The sequence below is a fragment of the Protobothrops mucrosquamatus genome, unplaced genomic scaffold, assembly GCF_001527695.2.
Source record: "Protobothrops mucrosquamatus isolate PMUCROS unplaced genomic scaffold, P.Mucros_1.0 scaffold167, whole genome shotgun sequence".
NCBI lineage: Eukaryota > Metazoa > Chordata > Lepidosauria > Squamata > Viperidae > Protobothrops > Protobothrops mucrosquamatus.
This window is the reverse complement of record NW_015386529.1, coordinates 104,459-129,008: the sequence shown is the minus strand read 5'-3', so window position 1 is coordinate 129,008 and position 24,550 is coordinate 104,459. Positions and strand designations below refer to the sequence as shown.

Genomic DNA, 24,550 nt, shown 5'->3' with positions numbered 1-24,550 from the left:
CTCCTCATACATTCAAAACAAAAAATAAAAACAAAAAAAAAGAAAAAAAGAAAAGAAAGAGGAGGAAGGACATAGAGCCAAAGTAGTAACTTCTGAACCTTGGATGGTTATTTTTTCAACTAGCTTTTCTTGCAATAAACTCTAAACATGTCCAAATAAATTGCTAGTTCAAGCATGCTGACTATATTGATTTTATTTGGATTGCTGTTACTGTTGCTTTCCATGTTTTTCCTTGTATTCCCTTTTCCCAAAAATATTTTTTATATCTCAACATCTGAGATTTCTTATTTTTTCTAAAATAAAATTTCTTATTAAAAGCATCTCTGTTTGCCAAGATTTAATAGCTTTCATAGTTGATATTTCAGAACTGACACAATTTCTGGTAAGTTCCTTATTCTGGGCTTTGGAAAAAGATCCAAACCACCTTTCTATTTATTTTGCAAGAGCTGAGAAGAGAGAAATCCCTGGTAGGAAAGCTAAGTTCAACAATTCTACTGTTCAAGCAGGTTTTAGTCATCTCTGTTTAGAGTTAAAAGGATGGGAGTAAGAGTACCAAATAAGCAAACTTTAACTAGAATGCTACAACTGAGAAAGGTATCTGTTACTACTTCCTTCCTATTTTTGCTTATCATATTTGTCCAACTTCACACATACAAAATGGGTGAGGTTTCAGTTGTACTGGTACAATTGCCATGGTGACATTTTGTGTTGCCTCCCCAATCCCAACACTGTTGCTATGCAGTTTTAACTGCTATGGATTTAAATGATGTTGCCCACAATTTGCAGAAACCTGTGGAGTTGTACCATTTGTTATAGATGCTTAATCCCTTGTGTTACAGTAGGGCTAAAAGTTTGAATGAATTTAGATCTGTAGCTGTTATTGCTCGGGTGATTCTGTGATCTGAAATTCAATTAAAGGTTTTCTCACCACATTATTGGCAAATGTAATATTGACACCAATTCAGACCTTTGTAATGACTACCCTATGTTGACTTTAACTTCAAAATTATAATTTAACATATTTTAATTATATTCTTCTTTCCAAAAAAATATTTTATATGTTAAGGATTTTCAGGTTTTATTGCAAATACCACAGGTTATCTTGCATTTCTAACAGCAAAAACAGTCCCGTGCTATATTAAAGCAATATGCCAAATATGAATTATCTTTTTTTTAGTAGTACTGTATGACTAACTGTCATGGTTCAGCAAACCGTAAAATCTGCTTGAGCAGCTAGCAGCCATAAAGATTTAGGAACCCAGATGCATCATTTCTTTCCTTTTAGAAACAAAACCTCAAAATCTTCCACTTACTATGGCACATGCCCTGAGGGTGTATTACTATTTATCATTGCCATAGAATATTTATTGCATTTTCTAAAATATATCAGCACATGAGTTCTGGCTTAAAATCAATCGACTACACTCTAAGATTCTTTTTTTCTCATTTATTAACTTCATACAGAATTACCCCTCAAAAAGCATAAGCACTGTAACCATTTAACAAATTACCACTTTCTTTTTTTTAAAGTGAGATAAAGTAATAACCCAACCCCGACCTCTGAAATTACTTCATGTAGGTTGGTAATACAGAGATAATATGCTCTCACAATGTCACAAAGAGCCAAACAGGGTGGCTTGGAACAATTTTATGCTAACTTTGAAGACTCATCAGAGTGTGACATCTCAGCCACACTAAGGGACCTTGCCCTTGTCCTGACAGGAATAAAGGGACTTAATGTAGCTTTAAATATGATTTACATTCATTCAAGGACCCTTGACCACTACGTGCACTACATAAGAGCCTAATGTAACTATGAATCAGACTTCATAATTTAAAAGTTATTTAGGGTCTGCCATCTACCCTCGTTTAGTTTGTATGGGCTTGCTTAAAACGAATATAAAGGCTCCTTTTCAAATGAGATGGATTTCCTTTCCTGTGGTGCTTCTGTATATATTAGTAAAGTGCAGGACAGTGAAAGGATGTTCACTAATCATTCCTGAAGTCACAAGTGATTTATAAGCCATTATGGAAAACATTATTTCCCATTATTCTGCTAATATTCCATTTCTGTGCAGTTTTCTCTTTTATTTCAACATTGCTTAGAATACATGTTTAAGTTACAATAACAACACATTTTTTATTTTCCCCATCAGATATGTTTTGAATGCCATTAAAACATTTATTAAAAAAAATAAAGCATTTCAGGGTTTATTATGTGTATGTTTGTCCAGGTAAAAATAAAATGATTGCTACTGGAAAAAAAATACAGTGTAATATAGCTGGTAATAATGGTATGCATTAGGATCTACAAATGCCATAGCCATTCTGTAAAACTAGACTTTCATAATTATGTCACACTTAATAGGAAATTATTTGGTTAAACACAGAGACAGTCTCTGAAGATCTTGCAGTGACCATAGCTAAATGAAAACAGCAATGAGCTATTATGTTCTTTACCCCTTTGTGTAATATTACTCTTATTTCCTCTTTTATTTACAAACTTTTAAAGCTGAAATGGCTACTGTTTCTCCCCTTTAAAGTGGTTTATATGAAGACTACACTGAGTGCAAGATAAGATGGACTGCTTAAAGAAAAAAGCACTAACTCTCTAGAATTGACATCACATTTTTTTGTGAAAGAAAAAGTTCTAAACAGAGGCAAAAAAACATTTATTCCAATCAGTTCCAAGATTTTCTGAAAACAGTATCATACTGTTTTAGCTGTTTTATGGATTGTTTTGAGCCACCTATAATTAAAATATATAATATAGGTAGCTATATAAGTCCTGTAAGTAATGATATGGTATGATATGATATGATATGATTTCTAATTATTTTTGTTATCAAGCATAAGCAAGTCATTCCATGGAGTGAAAAATATTTTAAAAAGATATGATTGTATATCTATTCTCAACTCTTAAAATGGTAGGTTATTCACACATCTTTCCATATTTATGACTTAGGAATTAGAAATCAGGTGTAAAAGACAGTAACAGATCACCTTTTCTTCTCTGAACCTCTGCCAGTTTTTAACTTAGCTGCAAATATCAGAATAAAGCCTCATACATTTTCCTATCTCAACCTTTACATCTGTACACCTCGTGTTGTAAACAGAAGCTTTGACAAAAAAATTCAATTAAGAAAACAGTTGCCATGAGATGTTCAGACATCTGGACCATTCTATAAATGCAAACTAACATAAGGAACACAACATAATCTTTGATTTACAAGCAGAAATGCTTCCCCTATATTATGGTTACTTTGTGCTGTAGTTTTACGCTTCACTGATATCCCATAATGTGACAGTCTATGCAGGTTTCAGATAATTGGGGATGGGAAGGAATAGAGAGAGCCAAAATATAAATTGGAAATGTAGTCAATTAACAGCAGTAGACATCATCTCCCCTCATTTGGGAATAAGTTAATTATTCTTCATTAGGTAAATACCTTTCAAAAATGGAAAAGAGAATCACATACTTATTGCTATATCAGCTTACAAATAATTTGTATATGTTAACTATGATCTGACTCATATTACAAGATCCCAGTAAATAAAAGGGTAATTTTACCTCAGAGATTTTAGGTAAACATATGTTCTGTGTCCATCCTCCTATACTGCATTCCTGTGGCCTTACACACTGATTGCCACACCATCCACAGTTCATAAAAGAAGGTGCTAGAAGGCACTGACTGCAGATGCTGAAGTGAGAACATCCCGGTCCATTTAGTGGAATCTTGGTTACCTAGTGGGTAAAACATGACAGACACATAGAAACTAATTATGAATTTGTACAAAGCTAAGGTGCTAGTAAATTTTCAGTACCTAACTTTATGGCCAACACAAAACAAAAAAACCCAAACATATTATAGCTTAGTATTATGTGTAGAATTCACATCCTGTGCAATCTTCTTGGTGCCATGAATGAGAGCTACTCAATACACTGTGGATTCTTGTGTTATTTATCATGCATTTGCCATATCTTGTTCAGGCATTTTTTTCAGTGACAGATCATTGTTACTCCATTTGCATTTCTCCAGTATTTTACCTTTTTTGGGTTGCCATAAAACATCAGCTAAGGAGGAATTACTGCTAATCTCTGGAAGCAACCTGTCTGTCACCTGGAACTGTACAACAACAAGGATTTCTGATGAAGCATGCAAAAAAAATCATCTATCTCATTGTATTTGCAAAGGTGCTTCATATTTTGTTACCATAAATAGATTACAGGTAATTCTTGAGTTACGACAGTTCACTTAGTGAACGTTTGAAGTTACTATCACCTCTCACAAGTATTTACAACACAGTCCCAAGGTTATGAACGGTGCAGCACCACGGCAGTCGTTCACTCTTACGAATGACCACTGCAATATTCGCCCTGCCTATTCCCCCCCATAAGATCTCCATAGGCACTGGGCCTGTGGAGACTCACTTATCTTGCAAAGATCTAGCGAGCTATCTCCTCTCCAGCCTCTTTGCTGCAGTTTCTTTGCCTGATTTGGTGTTTCAGGCCTTCTGTGCATTTGCAGAGAATTCACTACTGATCTCACGTGATCTTGTGCTACTTTAGACCTTCATCCTCTGCAAATGGAGGCCTGAATGAGATCCATCCATTTGTCATTACCTTGCAAAAGCCCACAGAGGTGACAGACTGCATCCCTGCAGCTCTGGTTGTCTTTGTAAAAAGCTTTTGGCATGAAGAATGGAGGTTGGGAGGGGCATGCGCGCTGCTCCCAACCTCCATTCTTGGTGGCAAAAGTTTTTTGCAAAAATGATTGGAGCCTGCAGGGACACAATGTTTCACCCCTGCAGGCTTTGGACAGTTTTTTTCAAGGCTTTTGCTGCCAAGAACGGAGGCCTGGAGCGCTGCACACACTCCTCCTGGACTCCATTCTTCGCGCCAAAAGCTTTTTGCAAAGATGACTGGAGCCTGCAGGAACGCAGGCAAAGAAACCGTGGCAGAAAGGCTGGGGAGGATGCAGCTCACTTGATCAAGATCTTCAAAAGGTGAGTCTCCACAGGCCCAGTGCCTGTGGAGACCCGGTGGGGGGGGGGAAGCATGAAATATCTCAATGGGTCGGTGGAGACCTTCAGTGTTCGGAAGCACTAGGCCCCCCACCCATGGTCTTCCCCACCCTGAGATACTTCATGTGCACTTAATGACCTGAACATTCCATTAGCGAATGCATTGGGTAAATCAGGGAAGAATCATGTTAACAAATTCCTTGGGTTACGAATGTAATTGGCAGGCTCTATTACATTCGTAAGTCGAAGACTTATGTATAATGTAGATTCTAGATAATTTACAGGCTGAAGTTGAGCATGATTGTGACATTAATAGGGCTTAATATTAAATATGTATAGTTAAGAACACAATCTGGTCAATTTAAATTTCAACTTAAAATCTATGTTTATGCATGCCCAGGTTCAACATTAGCAGACATTTAAACAAGAACAAACAAAATCTAACTATACGCATAATCTAATCTCATGGTCAGTGCTCAATGTGTGGAATTCACTGGATGAGATGCCTCATTTGAAAAAAAAGTTTGTTTCCTTCATGCCATCACTCTGCTGAACACCTAATTCTTACAATTCTGTCTAGTGTCTATGTGTATTTATCCATGTTGTATAGCAGTAGTATTTATTATTATAATAATAATAATTACTCCCCCTCTTATTGGGATTATTATGATGATTATAATTATTCTGTTGCTTTGCATGTACACTGACAACCTCTGCACCTTGTGTAGCTAATCAGACTTGGCCAAATAAAGTATTCAGTTCAGTTCAATTCATTTCAATTCAATATCTGGATCAGTTGCCTGATATAAGTGCCTATCAGAGAAATCTCTATTTGGGCTTTTATAGGACTGATAAAGACCATTCTGCTTTCAGTAACTTTCATTTAAGGCAAGAAAACTCCTAACATGATAAAAATGTATTATAGCTATCCTTATAAGGATAAAAAAGGCTAAATGAAAGTTCACAAAAAATTAAAATACTTTTTTGATCAATGGAGACTATCAGAAGTAATCAACCCAATTATCTTTGCTTCTTTCCCATGCCTTTTTTGTATAGCCTTATAGGAGGTGGCAATTAATTGGTATTTATGATGTTTGCAAAAGTATAGAAGAAATGAATAAGAATAAGTTTCAAATGCTATTTAATCCTCATATAAAATTAACAAAGGGCGGGAATTTTTAAATCCTATTCTTCTAAGTTGTATATTGTGTATTTTTGTTCTACATGCTTTCCACCAAAGTAAAAAAAGAAGGCATCTAACCTTATATTTGCATTTCCTTTCTTTGGTTGGTTTGTATCCCAGCTTCCCTATTCAAACAATACTTAGTTATTCATTTACTTGTCTCCTTAGGAAAAACAGTGAGGAAATACAATATACACATATCTGGAAAGGAATAGAACAGAATAGAATAGAATAGAGCTGGAAGGGACCTTGGAGGTCTTCTAGTCCAGCCCCCTGCTCAGGCAGGAGAACTATACTATTTCAGACAAGTGACTGTCTAGTCTCTTCTTAAAAATCTCTAGTGATGGAGCGCCCACGATTTCTGAAGGCAAGCTGTTCTACTGATTGATTGTCCTCACTGTTGGGAAGTTTCTCCTTAATTCCAAGGATGCAAAGGAAAAATAATTGGAACTGCAGATTATATTCAATGATTCAGTCCTCAGTGGAAATATATTATTTTCCCATTTGCAATCAAATGTAAATAAGAAGTTTAGTTGGATGATGCATTCCATTTAAAAATGGATATGTGATATTAATATTCCAGATTAGTGTTGTATTAAAAATGTCAAACCTGGAGTATAATCATTTCATGATCTCACCTATTTTCATTAAAAACCTGATAGGTACACAAGCCAAACTCTTTTGGTTCCATCTATCAATAAAATAATGTATTTTCACTTCTTTTTGATACAGAAGGAAATGTATAAAGCAAAAAAACAACAACATCTAAAGTAGCTGAATGTAACCACTATTAGGATTATATGTGTATATGTACACACACGGATCTATATATACACACACATACATTGCCCCAAAATGCACTTGATCAAGAAGCACAAGAAATTATGAATAATATTTTACCTTCTTCCCAGTGATCACCAGAATATACCCATCATTGCCTAGGGAAGTCTCAATAACTTCTGAAGTAACAGGCTGGGAATCTAAATGGAAATTCATGTATGGCATTGTGCGTTCAGAACGAGAGATCACTATCTAAAAAAAGAGAAACATGAACAACAATCATGCAATTTATATTCATATCACACAGTGATTTTGATCTACAACTATTGCTTTATGGGGGGGAGGAAAGAATGGTTGAAATTGCTTTCATAATATGGCCTCTCTTAAAGGAATATAACCATTGGAATGTGGCAGAAGCTAGAAAATTTGAATGGAGCATTGGCACTGCAGGAAGGACGTTTAGGCTGCAGATCTACACCAGTTATGACTCTGGTTAATCTTTTTCTTCCCATATCCTTTTTCATTTCAAATACTGTGCTCTGGATATAATTCATAACAGGTGGATGGAACAGGTTCTTTTTGATTCCAAAGAACTATTGGTAGACATTAATTTTATTGAGAAAACAGTACAGGTGGGAAAGGTGTACTTTCAGTGTCATAGTTTCAACATCAGGTGTTAGCTGCTACAAAAGCATTTCAGTTTTGCAAAAAGCAAAACAGAAAGGGCAAGCAAAGACTAAACCTCCTATCTTTTAAAGAATTTTCTACATCAGAGGTGGGGAACCATGGCCCCTTTATTACTTGTGGACTTCAAATGGCTGGCTTAGGAATTCTGGGAATTGAAATCCACAAGTCATAAAAGGACTATTGTTCCCCACATAACCCCATATAATACAATACAAGGTTTGGAAGTTCGTTTTATATTATCTAACAATACAATTATTCAGCATAAAGTAATCTGTAAAAAAAGCTACTTGATTTTAATATTTTATATTTATATAGATACTGAACTGCATTTCTATGACAATGTAGTGTTGATATTCTAAATTGTACAAAAGGTTCCGCTAATATGGAGCTGTAGTGCTCATGGCTAACATGGTTGAAAGAGAGTTTGCTACCCTTAACAGGTACATGGCTACCTTCTAAAACTCAACCAAAAAAGCTAATATTCTTTAATACTTTATCATTAAGTCTCAGTCTAGAAACATATTATTGTAGCTTTAGATATAAGAGGAAACTGATGAGTACCCATCTGTGAAATAAATAGTCTCAAGCAAAACAAAAATAAAAAACCAGAACAAAGTTATTTTCTTCATCAGGGCATAAAGACTTTTTAAAAAAGAAAATGCGAAGGCATATAAATCAGTAAAAAAAGCCCTGAAGAAGTTGGAGGCCTGAAGTAGCTGTTGCAGTAACAGAGAAGGCACTACCACCTCTCTGCTCCAAATATGTGAGGGTTTTTTAAAGGTTTTTTTTTAATCTTTTGTAATTTTAATTCATTTTTATATTTATAATTGTTTTATATCTGTATGTTTTATTATGTTTTATGCTGCTCAGAGTCACCTCAAGCCGCAAGATGGGTAACATATAAATTTAATAAATAAATAAATATTCAAATTGTTTGTTAGCTTCAGTGGCGGTTTTATGGACAGTAGGAAACAATATAAACTTGAATTCACTGTGTAACAATGCAGAGGAAAAATGGTGAAAATATATAACTTTAAGTACCATGTTTTTTAAAACATATTTCAGATGTTATTTTGGTTTTGTAACCAGAAGGGAGAATGAAAAATATAAAATATAACAAAGAACACATTGCAAAACTACATGAAAACCTTGGAATTTACGAGAGGTAAGTCCACAGCTGCAAATACCTTTATTAAGGTCATTTTCTGTCTCTTCTATACCCATTGCTAAATGCCAGGAATGTCTTTTTATCAGTCATTCAGGCTTTTTCTCACCAAAAATTATTTCTTCACTGAGCAATAGTCCTAATCCCCAGAGAACCTCCAAACTGCATTCATAAAACAGTGCCAGAAGTGTTTTCTGTTGTTGTCATGATTCCAGAAAACTGTTTGGTGTTTCATTTTTTTATTGAAACTTTACTTTTATTCAATTTGAAATTTGTAGCAAATAAATCTATAAAACTTTGTCCTAGCATATCAGGCTGAAGGCTAAATCTTTACTAGAGGTGCAAAGAGCAGACGTTTTCAACAGTTGTTAGTTTGGAATCCTGTCAAGGACACTGTCACATTTCCTGAAATGCAGTTTATGAAACTAAGACCTAGATAAAAGATGGAAACAACACTGGTCACTCTGATAGATCATGACTTCAGAACCTCCTGTCCTTTTTAGATTTCCTGGTGGCTTTCAATATTATACCATCAATCTGGTATCTTGCTGAACCATCTAGAACACAGGTGTCAAACTCGCAACATCACGTGACGTGTTGTGACGTATTGCGACTTTTTTCTCATTGCTGGCAATGGGGGTGGGTGCGGTTTTGGCGTGATGCATCCGGCCCACGGGCCGGCAGTTTGACACCCCTGATCTAGAATTTCTGAGATGAAGCGGCACCATTTTATGGTGGTTCTATTATAACCTAATTGGGCAATTCCAATCAATAGCAAGTCCAGTCATGATGAAAGAGCAATCAAGTCATGGTTGGTTTTGTGAGCGAGTGAAAAATATAATAACACATTTCAAAGCTGCATGAAAAGACAGATTAATCTATATGAATGGACTCAACTTTCCCCTTATGCTTCTATATTTAACATATGAATCTATTGGGAGAGATCATCCATCAATATGGGGTGAGGCATCATCTGTATACAGATAATATCCAGTAATTTATCATCATTCCAGTCAGGCCAGAGATTTTTTAAAAGTCCTCATATGGGGCCTAGAGGCTGTGAGAAACTGCATGGAACAAAACAAACTTAAACTGAATCTCAACAAGATTTGAGATTTAGTGTTAATTCAGAAACACCTCGGCTCTGTATCAGTTCCAATTAGCCCTCTCAATACTGTCATCCTTTCAAATAGAGGACCAAATCTGTTACTTGGGGATCCTTTAGACTCATGGTTCCTGTTAGAATAGCAGGTCGAAGCAATGGTCAGGAGGCCTTGCCTAACGTAGGCTGGGGCATTTCCTGGTATCAGACATCTTGCTGACAGCAATTTATGCCATAGCAAGTTCAACCTGGGGCTGCCTTTGAGACTTTCTGGAACTGCAGTTTGTACAAAATATGGTACCCAGATTGCTAGTGTGTGAAAGCCATTATTATAATGTAACACAATTTTTTGATTGCTGCATTTGAATACAAATATGTTTGAAAATGCTGCTTTTCACCTATGATGGTCTTCATGTCCTAGTTCCAAGATACTTAAGAGACTTTCTTTTCCTTTTCTTGTGCATGAATAAGGAAAGGATGCTTAGATTTCAAATTTGTCAGAGATCAGAAAGACATTGATCTGAAGAGAATTCTTTTCTTTTATGAAATGGCCCACATGCTATGGACTATGTTGCATTGGAAGTAGACCTAGCAGCAGTGGTGGGATTCAAATATGTGAATAACCAGTTCTCTGTGTGGATGCCGCTTCCGGAAGTCCATTCTGGGCCTGGGCAACAAAAAATTAGCTACCAGTTCTACTGAACTGGTGTGAACCGACTGAATCCCACCACTCACTAGCACTCTTGTTAGCGACCTGCTAGGCTGTTGGAATATTTTGTTTAAATAGCCATTTGGATATTTTTTTATTAGATTTTAGATTACCATTTTTAAAATGGATTTTGCTGTAGTCATTTTGGTCAAAGCAGTAGTCGTTTTGTTTACTAAATGTAAGAAAAAAAGTAGTGGGAGTGAGAGTGACTTTTGGCTTTTTGCCAGCTTCCCCATTGACTTCAGTTGTATGATCAGAAATCAGGGAGCATCAGAAATCACAAGCACATGACCACAAGGATGCTGCAACAGCCACAATTTTGTGAATAAATTTGGCCTAGACATTGTAAAATCTTCAGTTCCACAGATGGGAACTGAATGGGTCCCAGATTATTTTATGCATTCTTTAAATTAGTGGATTTTAGATACCCTAATTAAAAAAATGTTGCTTTAAAATGCACTTTGGGCCAACGTGGGGATACAAACAGAGCTTTAATAGTATAAAGATATGCATCATTTTCTTTTATGAATATCAGGGAAAGTATATGCAATTGCTGAGCAGCCATTATTTATGTTGGACTTGATGCCATGAAGAATATAGCAAACTTTCCTGATTAAATGGCTGAGTTAGATTTATAATGCCATTTCTGCTGATATATTCATTTTGCCACTATATAATTACCAACAAATATATAGCAGCTTTTCACAGCAACTCAGAATATTTTAATAATTGCTGTCTATGGAGATGGCAAGTACTGAAGATGACACAGGAGCAAAAGATTAATGTTCCACTTAAAATGAAAGCAAGTAATCAGCCTGGAGTGCATGGCTACCAGATAAATTCTTTCCAGCATTTTATTACTATCAATTTATTTTAATATACATGCAGAACTCTGAATTACCAGTTAAATCCTACATGTGTCTGCATATCATTATTTTAATAAAAATGAATGAAGTAACTTTTTGTCTTTTAATAAAACGGTACATAACTTTTTATCACAATCTGGATCAACATTGGCAACTATCTATATGCAATTTAAGACTTTTTAAAATAAAAATGAGCTTGAAATGAAATCAAGTTCTGCCTGGTTTTTTTGATGGATCTCTGGCAGGTATAAACCACTATCCAGAAGAGATATTCTTAAAGTATATTATATTTCACAATATTTTCAGCATGTCCTTCTAAAAGTAACACACATGAAGATCACTTTAGCTATACACATTTCTAATCCATTCAATGTAATGGCATTATTTTGAGAATTTTAACCATTGCAATATTATATTAGAAAAAATAGTTGCTTCAAAATAGTCACCAACTTTCAAGAATTGGTTTTATTTCAATATTTCTCATGCTAAGCACTCCAAACCTACAGTATCTCTCATAATCTCTGGAATGACTTAACTATCGGACAATTCACTTGGACTAAGTTTGTTGCTACTATCATTAAATTTTACGTAACTTACGCATATACTATTCAAATGAAGCAACTGTTTCATGAAGGGAATTGTACAATAGTTTAAATGAAACAAGTAGATAAGACTGAGTATTCTGTACAGGTGAAAACTATGGCTATATTAGCAGCAAAAGATCAGTCCAACACCACAATAAACCCAATGATGTACATTTTATGTTTTATAAGATCACACCTTATAATAGTCTTATTCCTTATGTGCAAAATCCCCAAATATCTGTAAAACACCAAGATAGATCAAATATATAATTCCAAGAATGGTGAAAGAATAGACATCTAAAGTATCATTGATCTCTTACAGACAGTGAGGACATGACCAGACAGATTATGGCCCTTTTTGAGGAACATCAATCAAAGGAACATAGAACTTTATAACAATGATTAGCCTTCAATGGACAAGACTCAACTTTTACCCACTGAAAATCTAACTCATAATATTGCTGGTTGAAATGGTATAATTCTTTTTATTTAACCACTGAAAAATATCCAATTCACTTAGCACTCAACAGCTGTACTGAGATTGAGTTCCCAGCCAAGCACCAACCACAATTACAATTGTAAGAAGCAGAAACAGCTGCAAAATTATGTTGGGGTGGGTGGGAGGAGGAAATGGAAAGAAAAGGGAAAATCTGTAAGAAGACTTATCATACAGCTTAGGGTGGATATAAAATAAATTTCTTTTCTTTCTCATGCATGACAGCTGTCTTAGTCAAATTATTAGCAGTCTGTTTTGTAACAGAAACTCAACAATATTTTATCAGCTCTGAAGTCAAGGATATTTAAGAACCAGTACAAAGTTTTCACACTTTTGTTTTAGCCAAAACAATTATGTACATGACTGTGCTGCACGTGTTCCAACAGGAAAAAAAATATTCCCTGTTCCCAATACAATTAGGCTCTAAAAAAATAAAAGTGTAACATTGCTGTCTGTATTTCAAATACTACATCTAGTTCCAAGACTGATACTTAATTACCTTTAGCAGCTGGTATAAACTTTATTGATTTTTTTGGTTGATAAAGTGACTTGATCTTCAAAATAAAAATAGAAGTTCTTAATTGGAAAGGATGTTTTCAGTAGTTCAGTATATATTACATAGACATATGCAATATTTGATAAAGAGATAGTATCCTTTTTTTCTTTTAGAAAAATTAGACAAACTGAAAAATTTGTCCTCTGATTTCTAGCTAATATGTTTGATTTATCTAATATTATTGGAATGTTTCTAGGTAGGTAATAACTATAGACAAAGTAGACATCTGGTGGTCTTCTACTGACTGTTATTTTGGTTGGGGAAAAATATTAATAATAATTTTAATAATACAGACATTCTAACCAAAATTAGATTACTGTAAGTCAATGCCTCAATGTTTGTGTTTATTTGTTTAAAAAACTGTGGGGGGGGGTTTGCATTGATGTGGCCTAACTGACACAGATATGATTCAGCAGCAGAAGCATATGTTGTTTGAATGCAGATTACAACATGACTGCAAATTTTAAAGTAGCTCAAGACCATTGTTTCATCTTTGTTTCTTGCTGCTGCACTCTTGAGTATTACAACTGTCAAACTCAGTTGCTTGACACACAGAAATTCTGTCAGTAAAGGTTTCTTTCCCTGACATGTCAATGCTATAGGGAATAGATGCTCACTGGCAAAGGCTATGCTTGTCCCACAAGTGTTTAAAGACCTCAGAGACCTAATAAAAAAAATGCTGGCAGTGAGAAAATGTTAGAATACAGATGTAAAGTACCTAAATTTCTTGGCAATTACCTGTATTCTACAATGCCATGCCCAAAGAACTGAAGTATAATTTCTGCAGATGATGAGTTGTAGTGTTAAAGCATTTGAAAGGCATTGTGGCTATTGATGGCAATTTGAAAGTCTGCCTCATAAAATGTGCACAATAACATAATCAAAGCTGATTTGTGTCCCAGCCCAGTTACTTCAGAAGCTCAATGAATAGCAAAGGACTATTTGGGAAGAAACTACCATAGGGTTGCACTATCAGGATAGTTATTTCTGTTAAGCACTCCATAGGTTCTAATGCTTAGCAGAAAGCTCAAATACGAAGATTCAGAATTTGTAACAGAGCTTTTCATTTTTTTTAAAAAAAAACTTCATTTCTTTATTACAGTTTTTACAAAAAAGTCAATTGCTTAGCTTACCTGCTAACAGCATATTAATTATGCAATTCTGTACTAATTACATATTAACATTTTGTTAATAATTATGCCAGTCATGTCTAAACAGAGTGTATTTGGTTTATTCTAATCTATAATCATTGTCCTTCTCCTGAGATTAAGCAACTCTAGTAACAGATATCACATTTAAACTCTGTTTATTATTGATAAGCCCAATTAATAGTATACAAGAATACATTTGAAACTATTTCCCATGCAACTATTTACTTAACAAAATAAAGGAAATCCTATATATGCTCTATAATATTCACATCCCTTCTCTTATGTTTTATGCCTGAAAGATGCATCACAAGGCAAAATATATTATTAAGAACAGATAGGATGTTACTAAACATTAAAAGAAATTCATATGTTTTGGACTTTTGAATAAGTCAGCCTCTTCTAACAAAAATGGGGAAGGAGGGGAAGACTCCACAGGTTATTACAACACAATCTCGAAGACAATTTTTGCTCAGTAATTCAATACAGTAGATATAGACATTTCTGCTAATGGCACAACATATTTCAGACAATAGCATTCTTTTTAGTCCCTTGACTGGCCTTACCAAAGGAAACGTGCTCTGGAAGTATTGTGTTAGATTTTCTAAAGTTCAGTGTAGTGAGGACAAAATGTTGTATGAAATGATCTGGCTTATGACAGAAATGAGTAAGAACACTATTCTGAAATAGGAAAATCTTATTTTTATTTCTGTGGAAAGTATAAAAAATGTTTACATCAAGTGCTGGCACTTTGAAGGAAACTATAACAAATCTCAGAATTCTATTCCACATATCACATTTAATTATAAAACAGTTAGCTGAATATATTACCCTACTAGTTGTCCATACATTGCTGACTTTTCTTGCAAAGCAACTGGAGAGCTACAGTCTGCAATAGTTAAATTTGTTGGTTGCTATTTGAATGAGCTATTCAACTTATAAAAAAGGATTTCAAGAGCTTGCACTCACCGAAATTTTCAATGCCAGAAACTAATACCTAAATAGAATGGTTTAGCTGTACGTTTAAAAAGACAAAACTTAATTTCCCCCCCAAGATATTTATGAATCCAGATGTACTGTATCGCTCACCAAGCTAGGGCATAGAACATTTTCATTTATTTTTTGACGAACAGGATAATTATATCATACTTTGGAATAAAAAGGTTTTTTTCTTTTTTTAAAATAATTATTTTAATTCTGTTGATTAAACACAGGAATAGAACTCCCTTGAAAAAAATAGAATTACAGGTACTTGGGAAACTTCTGAATCAGAGCACTAGTAAAGTTATGGCATACAGGTAGTTCTCTGGTTATTCATTCATCCAGCAACTATTTGAAGTTATAAAGGAAGTTTTAAAGAAGAGATTGGTCAGCCAATTGTCCGAAATGGTATAGGGTTTCCTGCCTGAGCAGGAAGTTGGACTAGATGACCTCCAAGGTCCCTGCCAACATTGTTATTCCTATTATTCCTATTACTACTACTATTATTGTTGTTATTATTATTATTATTATTATTATTATTATTATTATTATTATTATTTATTAGACACTGAATGAGTGGGACATATGATGGTCATCAGAGATTCAGCTGTCACAATGTTCCCAGTCATGTAATCACGATTTCTCACATTCCCTGCCGACTTCTCACAAGCAAAGTCAATAGGAAGCCAGGAGGAACTCTAAAGTTGCGATCATATGAAATTTTTGCTTAATGACCCACATAGTCCTTGTGTAACAACAGCCACTGTGACTACTGGAATTGCCTTTGTTAAGTGATTAGTCATATGACATTATACCACGTCACTTAGTGATGTGTCCCAATTGCTGTCATATCCGAAAGATTACCTGTATCAAGAGATTGCTTTAGGACCTGGTAGCAAAGCCAGAAACAGTGGAGGCTGAGTTGAACAAAAAATAATATAGGAGATATTCTACTACAGATGAAATAATGTCATCACTCTACTTCAAATTAATTACTGGTTTTAAACTGAGCATGGATTTTATTTCATGACTGCTTTCTTCACCTTAATCTGTATTATCATTTAAAATTTTCGGATTGACTTTCCCATTCAAGGATGATTCCTTTCCTTCCCAGCCTTAGCTTTTACTGACTGGATTTGTTGTAAAAAAAAAAACGAGCAGTACAGTATTATATTGCTTACCTGCATAAAGCGTCCTTCAGATGTCCCCAGATTTGCTATAGTAAGATCCCCTTTAATGAAGACAGATATAGAAGTTAAGAGGACAGTGTTGAATTGCTCAGTGAATAGGTCAATTCGCTGCAAAGCTGTAGTAACCTCCACTCGATACTCGTCATCTTGAGCTCCACAGTAAGAGGTGTTCCTTGAAAAATTCTGCAAGAAAACTAAATTTGTTTCAGCAAACCAGAGAAGACAGTAGGAATGACAGTATTTCAGTAGCTGACAATGTGGTAGAAGACCAGAAATATTGACTGAGTTTTGAAAACAGTTTTATTAGATTTTAAAAGCAAGACAGTATTATTAAATTGCATAATTTATATGGTATTATGGAGATCTTTTTTTTTACTACTTAGTGATGTTCATGCTTTTTCAAACATTTCTAAACTGTCACACAAGGAATCCACAAACACCAGTGGATGGCCAAAATCCCCTGCATTCTTTTAGATCTCTGGGCTTCAAAGGCAAGAGGCTGAATTCTCAGTTGCCTATTCAAACCAAAAATAATATAGCTAATGATATAACTAAAAGAGGGATACTTCATCCTTTACAAATGTATTTCTTACAAAGTTTCTTCTAGATAGAGAGCATGTTAATATAATGCCAGCAAATAAGATTTTAGAATGTGTTTGTGGGCGATTGAATAAAAAGTAATTGCAGAATTTTGATAAATCCATAACATCTTGCTTCATATATAAATATCTCAAGACTCATATACGGTCTACTGTTTACCCTACTTTATATGTCTTATTTGTACTAAGTCAGATGGCTTCTTGGAATCTACACAAAGAAATAGCGAAATAGGTCATTAATAATGGTAGGCTGCTGTACTTTGGATTATGGAAGCCCCAGACTTGGAATGTGGTGAAGGTAGCAAAGATGGCACCTGCAAGAATTTACACCATTTGGTGATTGGCTGGCAGCTACAGCAGCATTCTGTGAAGTGTGTTTGGCTTCCAAAGCTGCTGAAGGTTTTGCATGGCCACTTCCTCTGATCAACCAAACACAAAGCTACCCATGGACTATTTTGTTTTGAATGTGATTTTGAACTGTGAAGAGGCTTTTGGGGGGATCTAGAGGCTATGCTATGGTGAAGAGAGTGTGGGGTTAATTGTGCTCCAGAAGATCCTGGGTGAAATGGATTATCTGAACTCCTTTCAGTCAGGTTTCAGGATGGATACAGGATGGAAATGGCATTGGTGATGATCATCATTTTTGATGATTTCTGGTGGGAGCAGGATGTGGGTAGTACATTCCTGCTCTATCAATATTACTATTGATCTTAAAATGATGTTTAATAATTGTATATTTGTTTTAAAAGAGAGTTAAAGGAACTTATAGATTTGTTAGACTAATAGTTGATTAATGTTAGTTAGATTATGATTATTTTATTGTTAATCCTGTGATTGGCTCTGGGAAGTGAGGGGGGGAGGGAGGGAGGGTTGGGTTTGGAGGGAGGGGGGATTTATATTGTAAAACTTTATAAAATTTTCAATAAAAAAATATTACTATTGATCATGGTATCCTTCTGGAGCAGCTCTGGGGTTTGAGAATAGGAAGCACTATGTAATCTAGTTCACTTCCTTCCTCAGAGGCTCTTTTCAGTCAATGATGGTTGAGACTGAGAGGTCCAATTTGTGGCCCCTGCTCCAAGAGTCCCAGAGGAATTGGTGCTTTCTCTACTCCTGTTTAATATCTACATGAAGCTGCTAGGTGAGATCATCCACCATGTTGATGATACTATTGTACATTTCTGCAAAGGCTGAGTTAAATGATGCCATGATCTTTTTCTTAGTACCTGGAGGTTGTTGAGGTCTGCATGGGGAGCAAGAGGCAGAAACTGAACCCTGGCACGGTGAGGGGGGGGGCTTTGAGTTTAAGGCTTCTTGGTTCTTGGAGAATTACCATCTTTGGTCATGGCTGTACTGCCCCAGTCGGGCATAGTGTGTAGTCTGGGTGTCCTCCTAGACTCCTGATTTCTGTTCAAGAAGCAGGTAATAGCTGTGGCCAGGACAGTCTTTGTACAAATGAGAGCTGTGTGATAGTTATACCCATTCCTAAACCAACATGTCCTTCTCACAGACACTCAAGCCCTAGTCACCTCCTGTCTGAATTACTGTAACACATTCTACATGGGACCTATCTTGAAGAATATTTACCAGTTCAATTGGTTCAAAATGCAGCAGCCTGCATAGTTTGTGAAAATCTAGATTTGTGTATGTGTCACGTCTTTTGTGGGAGCTGCATAGGTTGATGATTTGCTTCCAGATCCAACTCAGCATGCTATCACTATTAAAGCCCTACATGGCTTGTGGCCATGTTATTTGAAGGACTGCCTCTCCCCAGTTACATATACCTGGCCCACCAAAGCAAGAAGGCAAAGTATGTTGCGGGTCCCATCTGTGAGAGAAGTATATGTAGTGGAACTAATAAAAAGGGCCTTCTCTGTGATTGCTCCCTCCTTATCTAATATTATTTCCCAAATATAAGATTAATATGATACTTTTCCAGAAGGCCTTGAAGACATGGTTCTGCCAGTGGGCCTTGGAACCCCAGGTTGATCAAGTAGCTGTTTGATTGTGTTTGCTTCTGCCACAGGGATGGTTTTGTTGTTATGGGTTTCTGTACAGTGGATTTTTTATTTTTTAAACCAACCGGAATTGCCAGCCAGATAAATAAACAATGCTAAATAAATTTATTAGTCTGAAAATATTTTAATTAATTCTTTTTATGTTGTAATTTTTATTACCATAATATATTTTGTTTTCAATCCTGTAATTCATCAAAAGGAAATGCATATTTTTCTGACAAATTATTCTCATAATATATCTTGGTAAATTGGGCTTAAAAATCTAATTATGTTACCTTGACAATTCAATAATAATCTATTAACTGAATCATTTACCATTGATGCTTCATTTCTATTGCACATAATAAACAGAGACCATTTAGCATTTTAATACTGGAGAATATATGATATACTTCATTTCTAGAATATGACTGGAGTTATGTACAACAATGTAAAAATAACAAAAATGTAGCTGTCTTCAAAAATCAATATTATACTCATTATTTTTGTTGAATATTAAATTTAAAGATTAGTTTTAAAATTAGGGTGTATTATCCCATGACTGATTACATATGGAAAAAGGGAATGTGTCCTTTAAAAAGCAAACCAAAATGTGAATGATAACAATTCTATTATTTCACATTTCAACTGGAAATCACATTTTTAAAATGTTAATTGCCAACAGAATTTGGTCATCTTTTCAAAATACATAGCCAGATCACAATGTCACATTTTTTGATGTACATAATCTATGGGTCTAATGCTGCATTTTTGCAACATCATCATCTAATTAAAATTATGCACTTGACCAGGAGCAGAGAAACTGGATTTTTAAAAATTCAAGCCCTAAAATCTCTTGCCATGTGTAGTTATAAATGTGGATAATAGATGTTCAAAACATTTTTAGCATCTCCTTGCCCTCAACTAGAAGAGCCAACTATACCACTGAGTATAAATTAGTCCAGGTTTTTCTCTTGAGTTGAACATTCTAAGACTATTGACAGAGCATTCTAAACGAAGATGTGAAATTCCATTCCCTATTATGTAATAAATATTGACCTAAAATCTGCAATTCACTTTTCCCCTCCCCATTGCCACTCCAAATAGGCTTCAAAAGAAATCCAAACTTCTGAGCAGATTCTAAGGATGCACAGGGTTTGCTGAGACAAGATTGTATTGCATGTTAACAGCCAAAGGGAATACAGGCAGTATAAAATACTTTCCTCTCTTATGCAGACAAACACAGGTGCATTTCAGCAGGCCCTAGTTAGTTTTAGTCATTAAAACTTATTAAATTTATTCATTCATTTCATGCATTTATTTCATGCATTTATTTCATTCATTCCTTCTATCCCGCTTTTCTTTACAGCAGGCTTTGATGATTCCAGAATGCTAAGCAAGGTCTGACCTGCTTAGTACCTTGATGGGAGACCATCAAGAAATCTTGCAATGTCCTGTAGTTTAAATGAGAAGTTTTAAAAAAATCCACTACCCTCAAGAGAAGTAATAACAAACCACTTCCTCATAAGTGCTTTGAGAAGTGCTTGACTTGGAAGACTCTTTCTCTTTACCTGCTTTTTTGCTCAACTGGAACACTGAAGGTCCCCACGGAAAGAACACATTTGTTTTGCAAAAGGTCTGAGTTAATTGTTTAGAAATCAGTTTTAAAATTAGGGTGGAGGGGCTATGAGGCTCCAGAGTGAAGGCACATAATGGCAAGAGTACAGTTGGATTCCAGCTGTATACTCTAAATGGATAAAGGCAGCCTTAAAACATTTTTAATTGCCATTTCAATGGTTAAATCTTTCAAAGCCACTTATCAAGCAACATGCCACAGGAGAGTATCCCTATCATTTAATTTATAAGAGATAATTATGTCTTTCAGTTTTACTTCCTCACCTCAAACTCCCTAAACTATTCAGTTGGCAAACAAAATGGAAAATTGATTTATCTCTGGATTAAACATGCATATATTTACTGCCAAATTTCAGTGACAAATCTCACAAATATTGTAGCTCAGTAAATGTTTTACTGGTATGTGGCTTACTTTTATTTCTTCCTTTCATGCACTTGAGTGAAAGTACAAAGTCCATTTGTGACTCATTCAGGAAAAAGAACTGCATCTGATGTAGGTCAAAACTGGAATGTGATGATACAAACTCATTTCCTTCTTGTCCAAACTTAACTTGCTCATACAATGATCTGTGAAGCTACTCTACAACTAATCTTCACAATATGGGTCTTCAAATTAATTTATTTCTTTGTTGTTGTTTTTTAAATCCCGTTACTTTAAATGAATGTTATTACTTTGAGCAAGGATTAGTTTTAATTATGAATAACCCATTTCCAATAAAAATGCACAAGGAAACTTATACAAAACCAATATAGAACAAAACTAAGAAATAAAATACAGTATAGAAGTATAGAAAAAAAGTTAAATAAAACAATTTTATCTCAAATAACTGAGTGACCTCACAGCTGATCAGATCTGAACCTTACTTTCCTACACCCCAACATAGCACACATGATCAGAGGTAAATTAATACAAATTATGTGTTTAAAATTTTTCAAACTGACATCTCAAAAAGTAACATCTAAATTATGTCATAATAAATACTCACGAAAATAACTAACCATCACTGCCAAAATTATCTGCTCCATAAGGATGATTTTATTAATAACACATTACAAATCAGTCTGAAAGAAATCTGTATGAACTTGGACTAAACTAAATAAGTAGCTTCATGATTTTTATCCCATTCGCGTATGTATTATTTAAATACTAAAGTAATATTGCATTTTATATTAATACTGTGGGGGAAATTAACATATAATGTGATTTGCACAGAGTTTTGTAAGTTATGAACATAATGCAAGCTGCCACTAATTCTTATAACACTATATAAGATGAAAGCCATCATAATTTCAGAGATTATATATTATTTTACATTTTATTGTGAAAATAATTCTCATTATCATGAAAAATTTTGTTGTATGTTTCTGGGCATGGAGCTGGAGTGTCAGTGGGAACTTGTGATATGCTACTTTACTGTATTTAGACTGGTTTGGTCTCCTGACTGCTGTATGTGCTATTTGTATTATATTTTGTATTGTTTTATTTGTGGTAAATCACTCAGAGTTGTTTTGTGAGAGGATGGATATATAAATTGAATAAATAAATAAATGTGGTACACCTTTATATTTTTTTGCTTTTATCATAATATAACTTGCTGAAATATGTTCATGTCATAAACATATCAGCTTCATATAAATAATTGAGATTTGTGATTAAGCAAAAATTTGAACTCAGCTTTCTGTGATACCATTCTAATCTATAAATAAGAGGGCATCTTTAAAACAGTAAAAAATACAAAAATTGTGTATTCAAAGTAAGATATTTCAAAATTAAAAGAGTTCTTGCACAGTATTTATCTTGACTTCAACAAGCATATAAACATAGGAAGTGTGATTTCAAACTAGTTCAAGTCAATAGAAGTAATTGTTAAATATACAGTAAATATAGCATCAGCTATGAATATTTCCAGAAACTCTTAGTGTTCATTTACTGATAAACGAAAAGAAAAAATATTTATGCTAATGACAGATTACGTAAGTAAAGAAGAGATAAATGCTGATGTAATTAGCTAATATAAATTAAAAACACAGCACATTTTCTTTTCAAAGATCTTTCATAGTATTATTCACTTGGTATTGATTCCCACTGCATCAATTCTTGTAATCTGTTTAGTGCATTAGCACTAAGTAAATAGTATTGATTTAGGTACATGTATAATGGACATATGTGTTCTTTGTATTTTGCCTGTTTTCTTTGTATTATGGCAAAGGCAACACATGGTAAAAAAAGGCAACCCAGGGCAAAAAAATAATAATGTATTAGCTACTGAAAACAGTAGACAAGTATGTCACACCTCCTGATCAAGATAGGCTTGACTTTAACAGCTGCTTATATCAATAATATTTCTGGAAATACTTAATTAATACTTGAGGCTTTTCCCTCAATACCATAGAACTATCCACCAATCCTTGCCTTAGCAGAGACTATTCCAGAATGAATTTTTTCACCCTACTAAAAATCCGTATCCTTCCTGTTCTCAGTAACTGCCAGTTATCTGATTTCCCACTAAGGTAAGGGATGACAAGGCCTTTGTCAGTGTTAGAATAAAGGCCAAATAATAATTATTTATTTTAAAAGCATTTATGACTTCTCATCTCAACATGTGACTTTTAACACAGGTACTGTTAAGTCCTGGGAATAATGGCGCTTGAGACGAATCATCTCCAACAAATATTTATTGCTTGCTTCCATCTACGAACAATCAGAGCAGAGGCACGCAGGCCTCTATTTATACCCTCTGATCCCTGGGCAAGTTCAACCAATCATGAGGCGGGCTTTTCCCGCCTTGCGCATGCGCACACGGCTGGCGCCGCTCAGTCTGGTCCCGGGCAGCTTCTGCAAATGCCCGGGACTCTTGCAACGTCCCGAGCCTGCCTCTTGCAGGCTCGGGACACAACACCCCTTCCCCCTGGATGAAATAAGATTGCGCCCACATGGACGCCATCCTATAGATGGTAATACAATTAATGATGAAATAAAGTTACACAATGTATAAGGTGTGGGACTGTTCCTTTGAACCAGATCCAGTGACCCCCCGACCTTGTTTTAATTAAATACAACCAGCCAGTGCATTAAGGTCAGCTCTTGCTATGTACCTGCTCACCTTACGTAATCGGCTAGGTATTTGGGAGGGCCTCTTACCCTGAGCGACCTTCTCAGACCTGGAGAGTTTGTATTGTTATCCCCGTTGCCGCTTGCTCTAGGTGAAGTGCCCTGTGAATGACCAGTGACTTCAGCTTGGCTTCCCAGCCCGTCTCCTGTAATTGAGCAGTCCTGGCCCTGTTGGTCGCTCAACCTGGTTGACCTACCCTCAATGGAGTTATCTAACCCCTGTGAGTTCATTCCCGTGTTTCCTGAAGGAATGTGGGATTCCTGGCTCGTTTCTGTAGTGCTAGGGACTAGGGATGCCTCCCTGTTAGCCCTGATGCGTGAGGACATCCTCCTCTGAGCCCTTTCAGCAAGGGACGTGTTTCCCCTTTGTGTTGCCTGCTCTCTTGCATGTTGTGAGTTGTGAGTATGCTCCCAGGTATTCTCCGTGTCTGGAGTATTGCTTGATAGGGGTGGATAATTAGTCTGCCACTGGTGGGACTCCCAGGGTGGAGTGTGTGTGGGGGTGTCTATGTACTCCCTTTCCCAAGAACTGCTATCTGAAGCACCTGTGGAAGTTGGGTGTTGAGTACCCGTTTCCCTTCCCACAGCCAACGTAGGCTGTTGATTTTGAATCCCAGAATGCATTTCCCATTCCTCCTCCCCCCCAGAGGAGACTGAGAAGGAACCATAGGCGCGTCCCGCCTCACACGTAATTGATCGATGTGGCGGCGAAGCACGCGGCCGTCTGGCAGGGAC

General features: G+C 35.5%; 1 protein-coding gene across 1 annotated transcript in view; it reads right to left on the bottom strand.

Moving 5' to 3' along the window:
- Positions 1–24,550, bottom strand: part of MET (MET proto-oncogene, receptor tyrosine kinase) — a 117,154-nt gene that overhangs the window by 47,746 nt on the left and 44,858 nt on the right. Inside the window, exons 5-7 of the mRNA XM_015813552.2 lie at positions 16,464–16,655; positions 7,109–7,240; positions 3,572–3,745 (exon numbers count right to left, since the gene is read on the bottom strand). Coding sequence (XP_015669038.2) covers positions 3,572–3,745; positions 7,109–7,240; positions 16,464–16,655 — 498 coding nt within the window. The remainder of the gene's footprint in view (positions 1–3,571; positions 3,746–7,108; positions 7,241–16,463; positions 16,656–24,550) is intronic.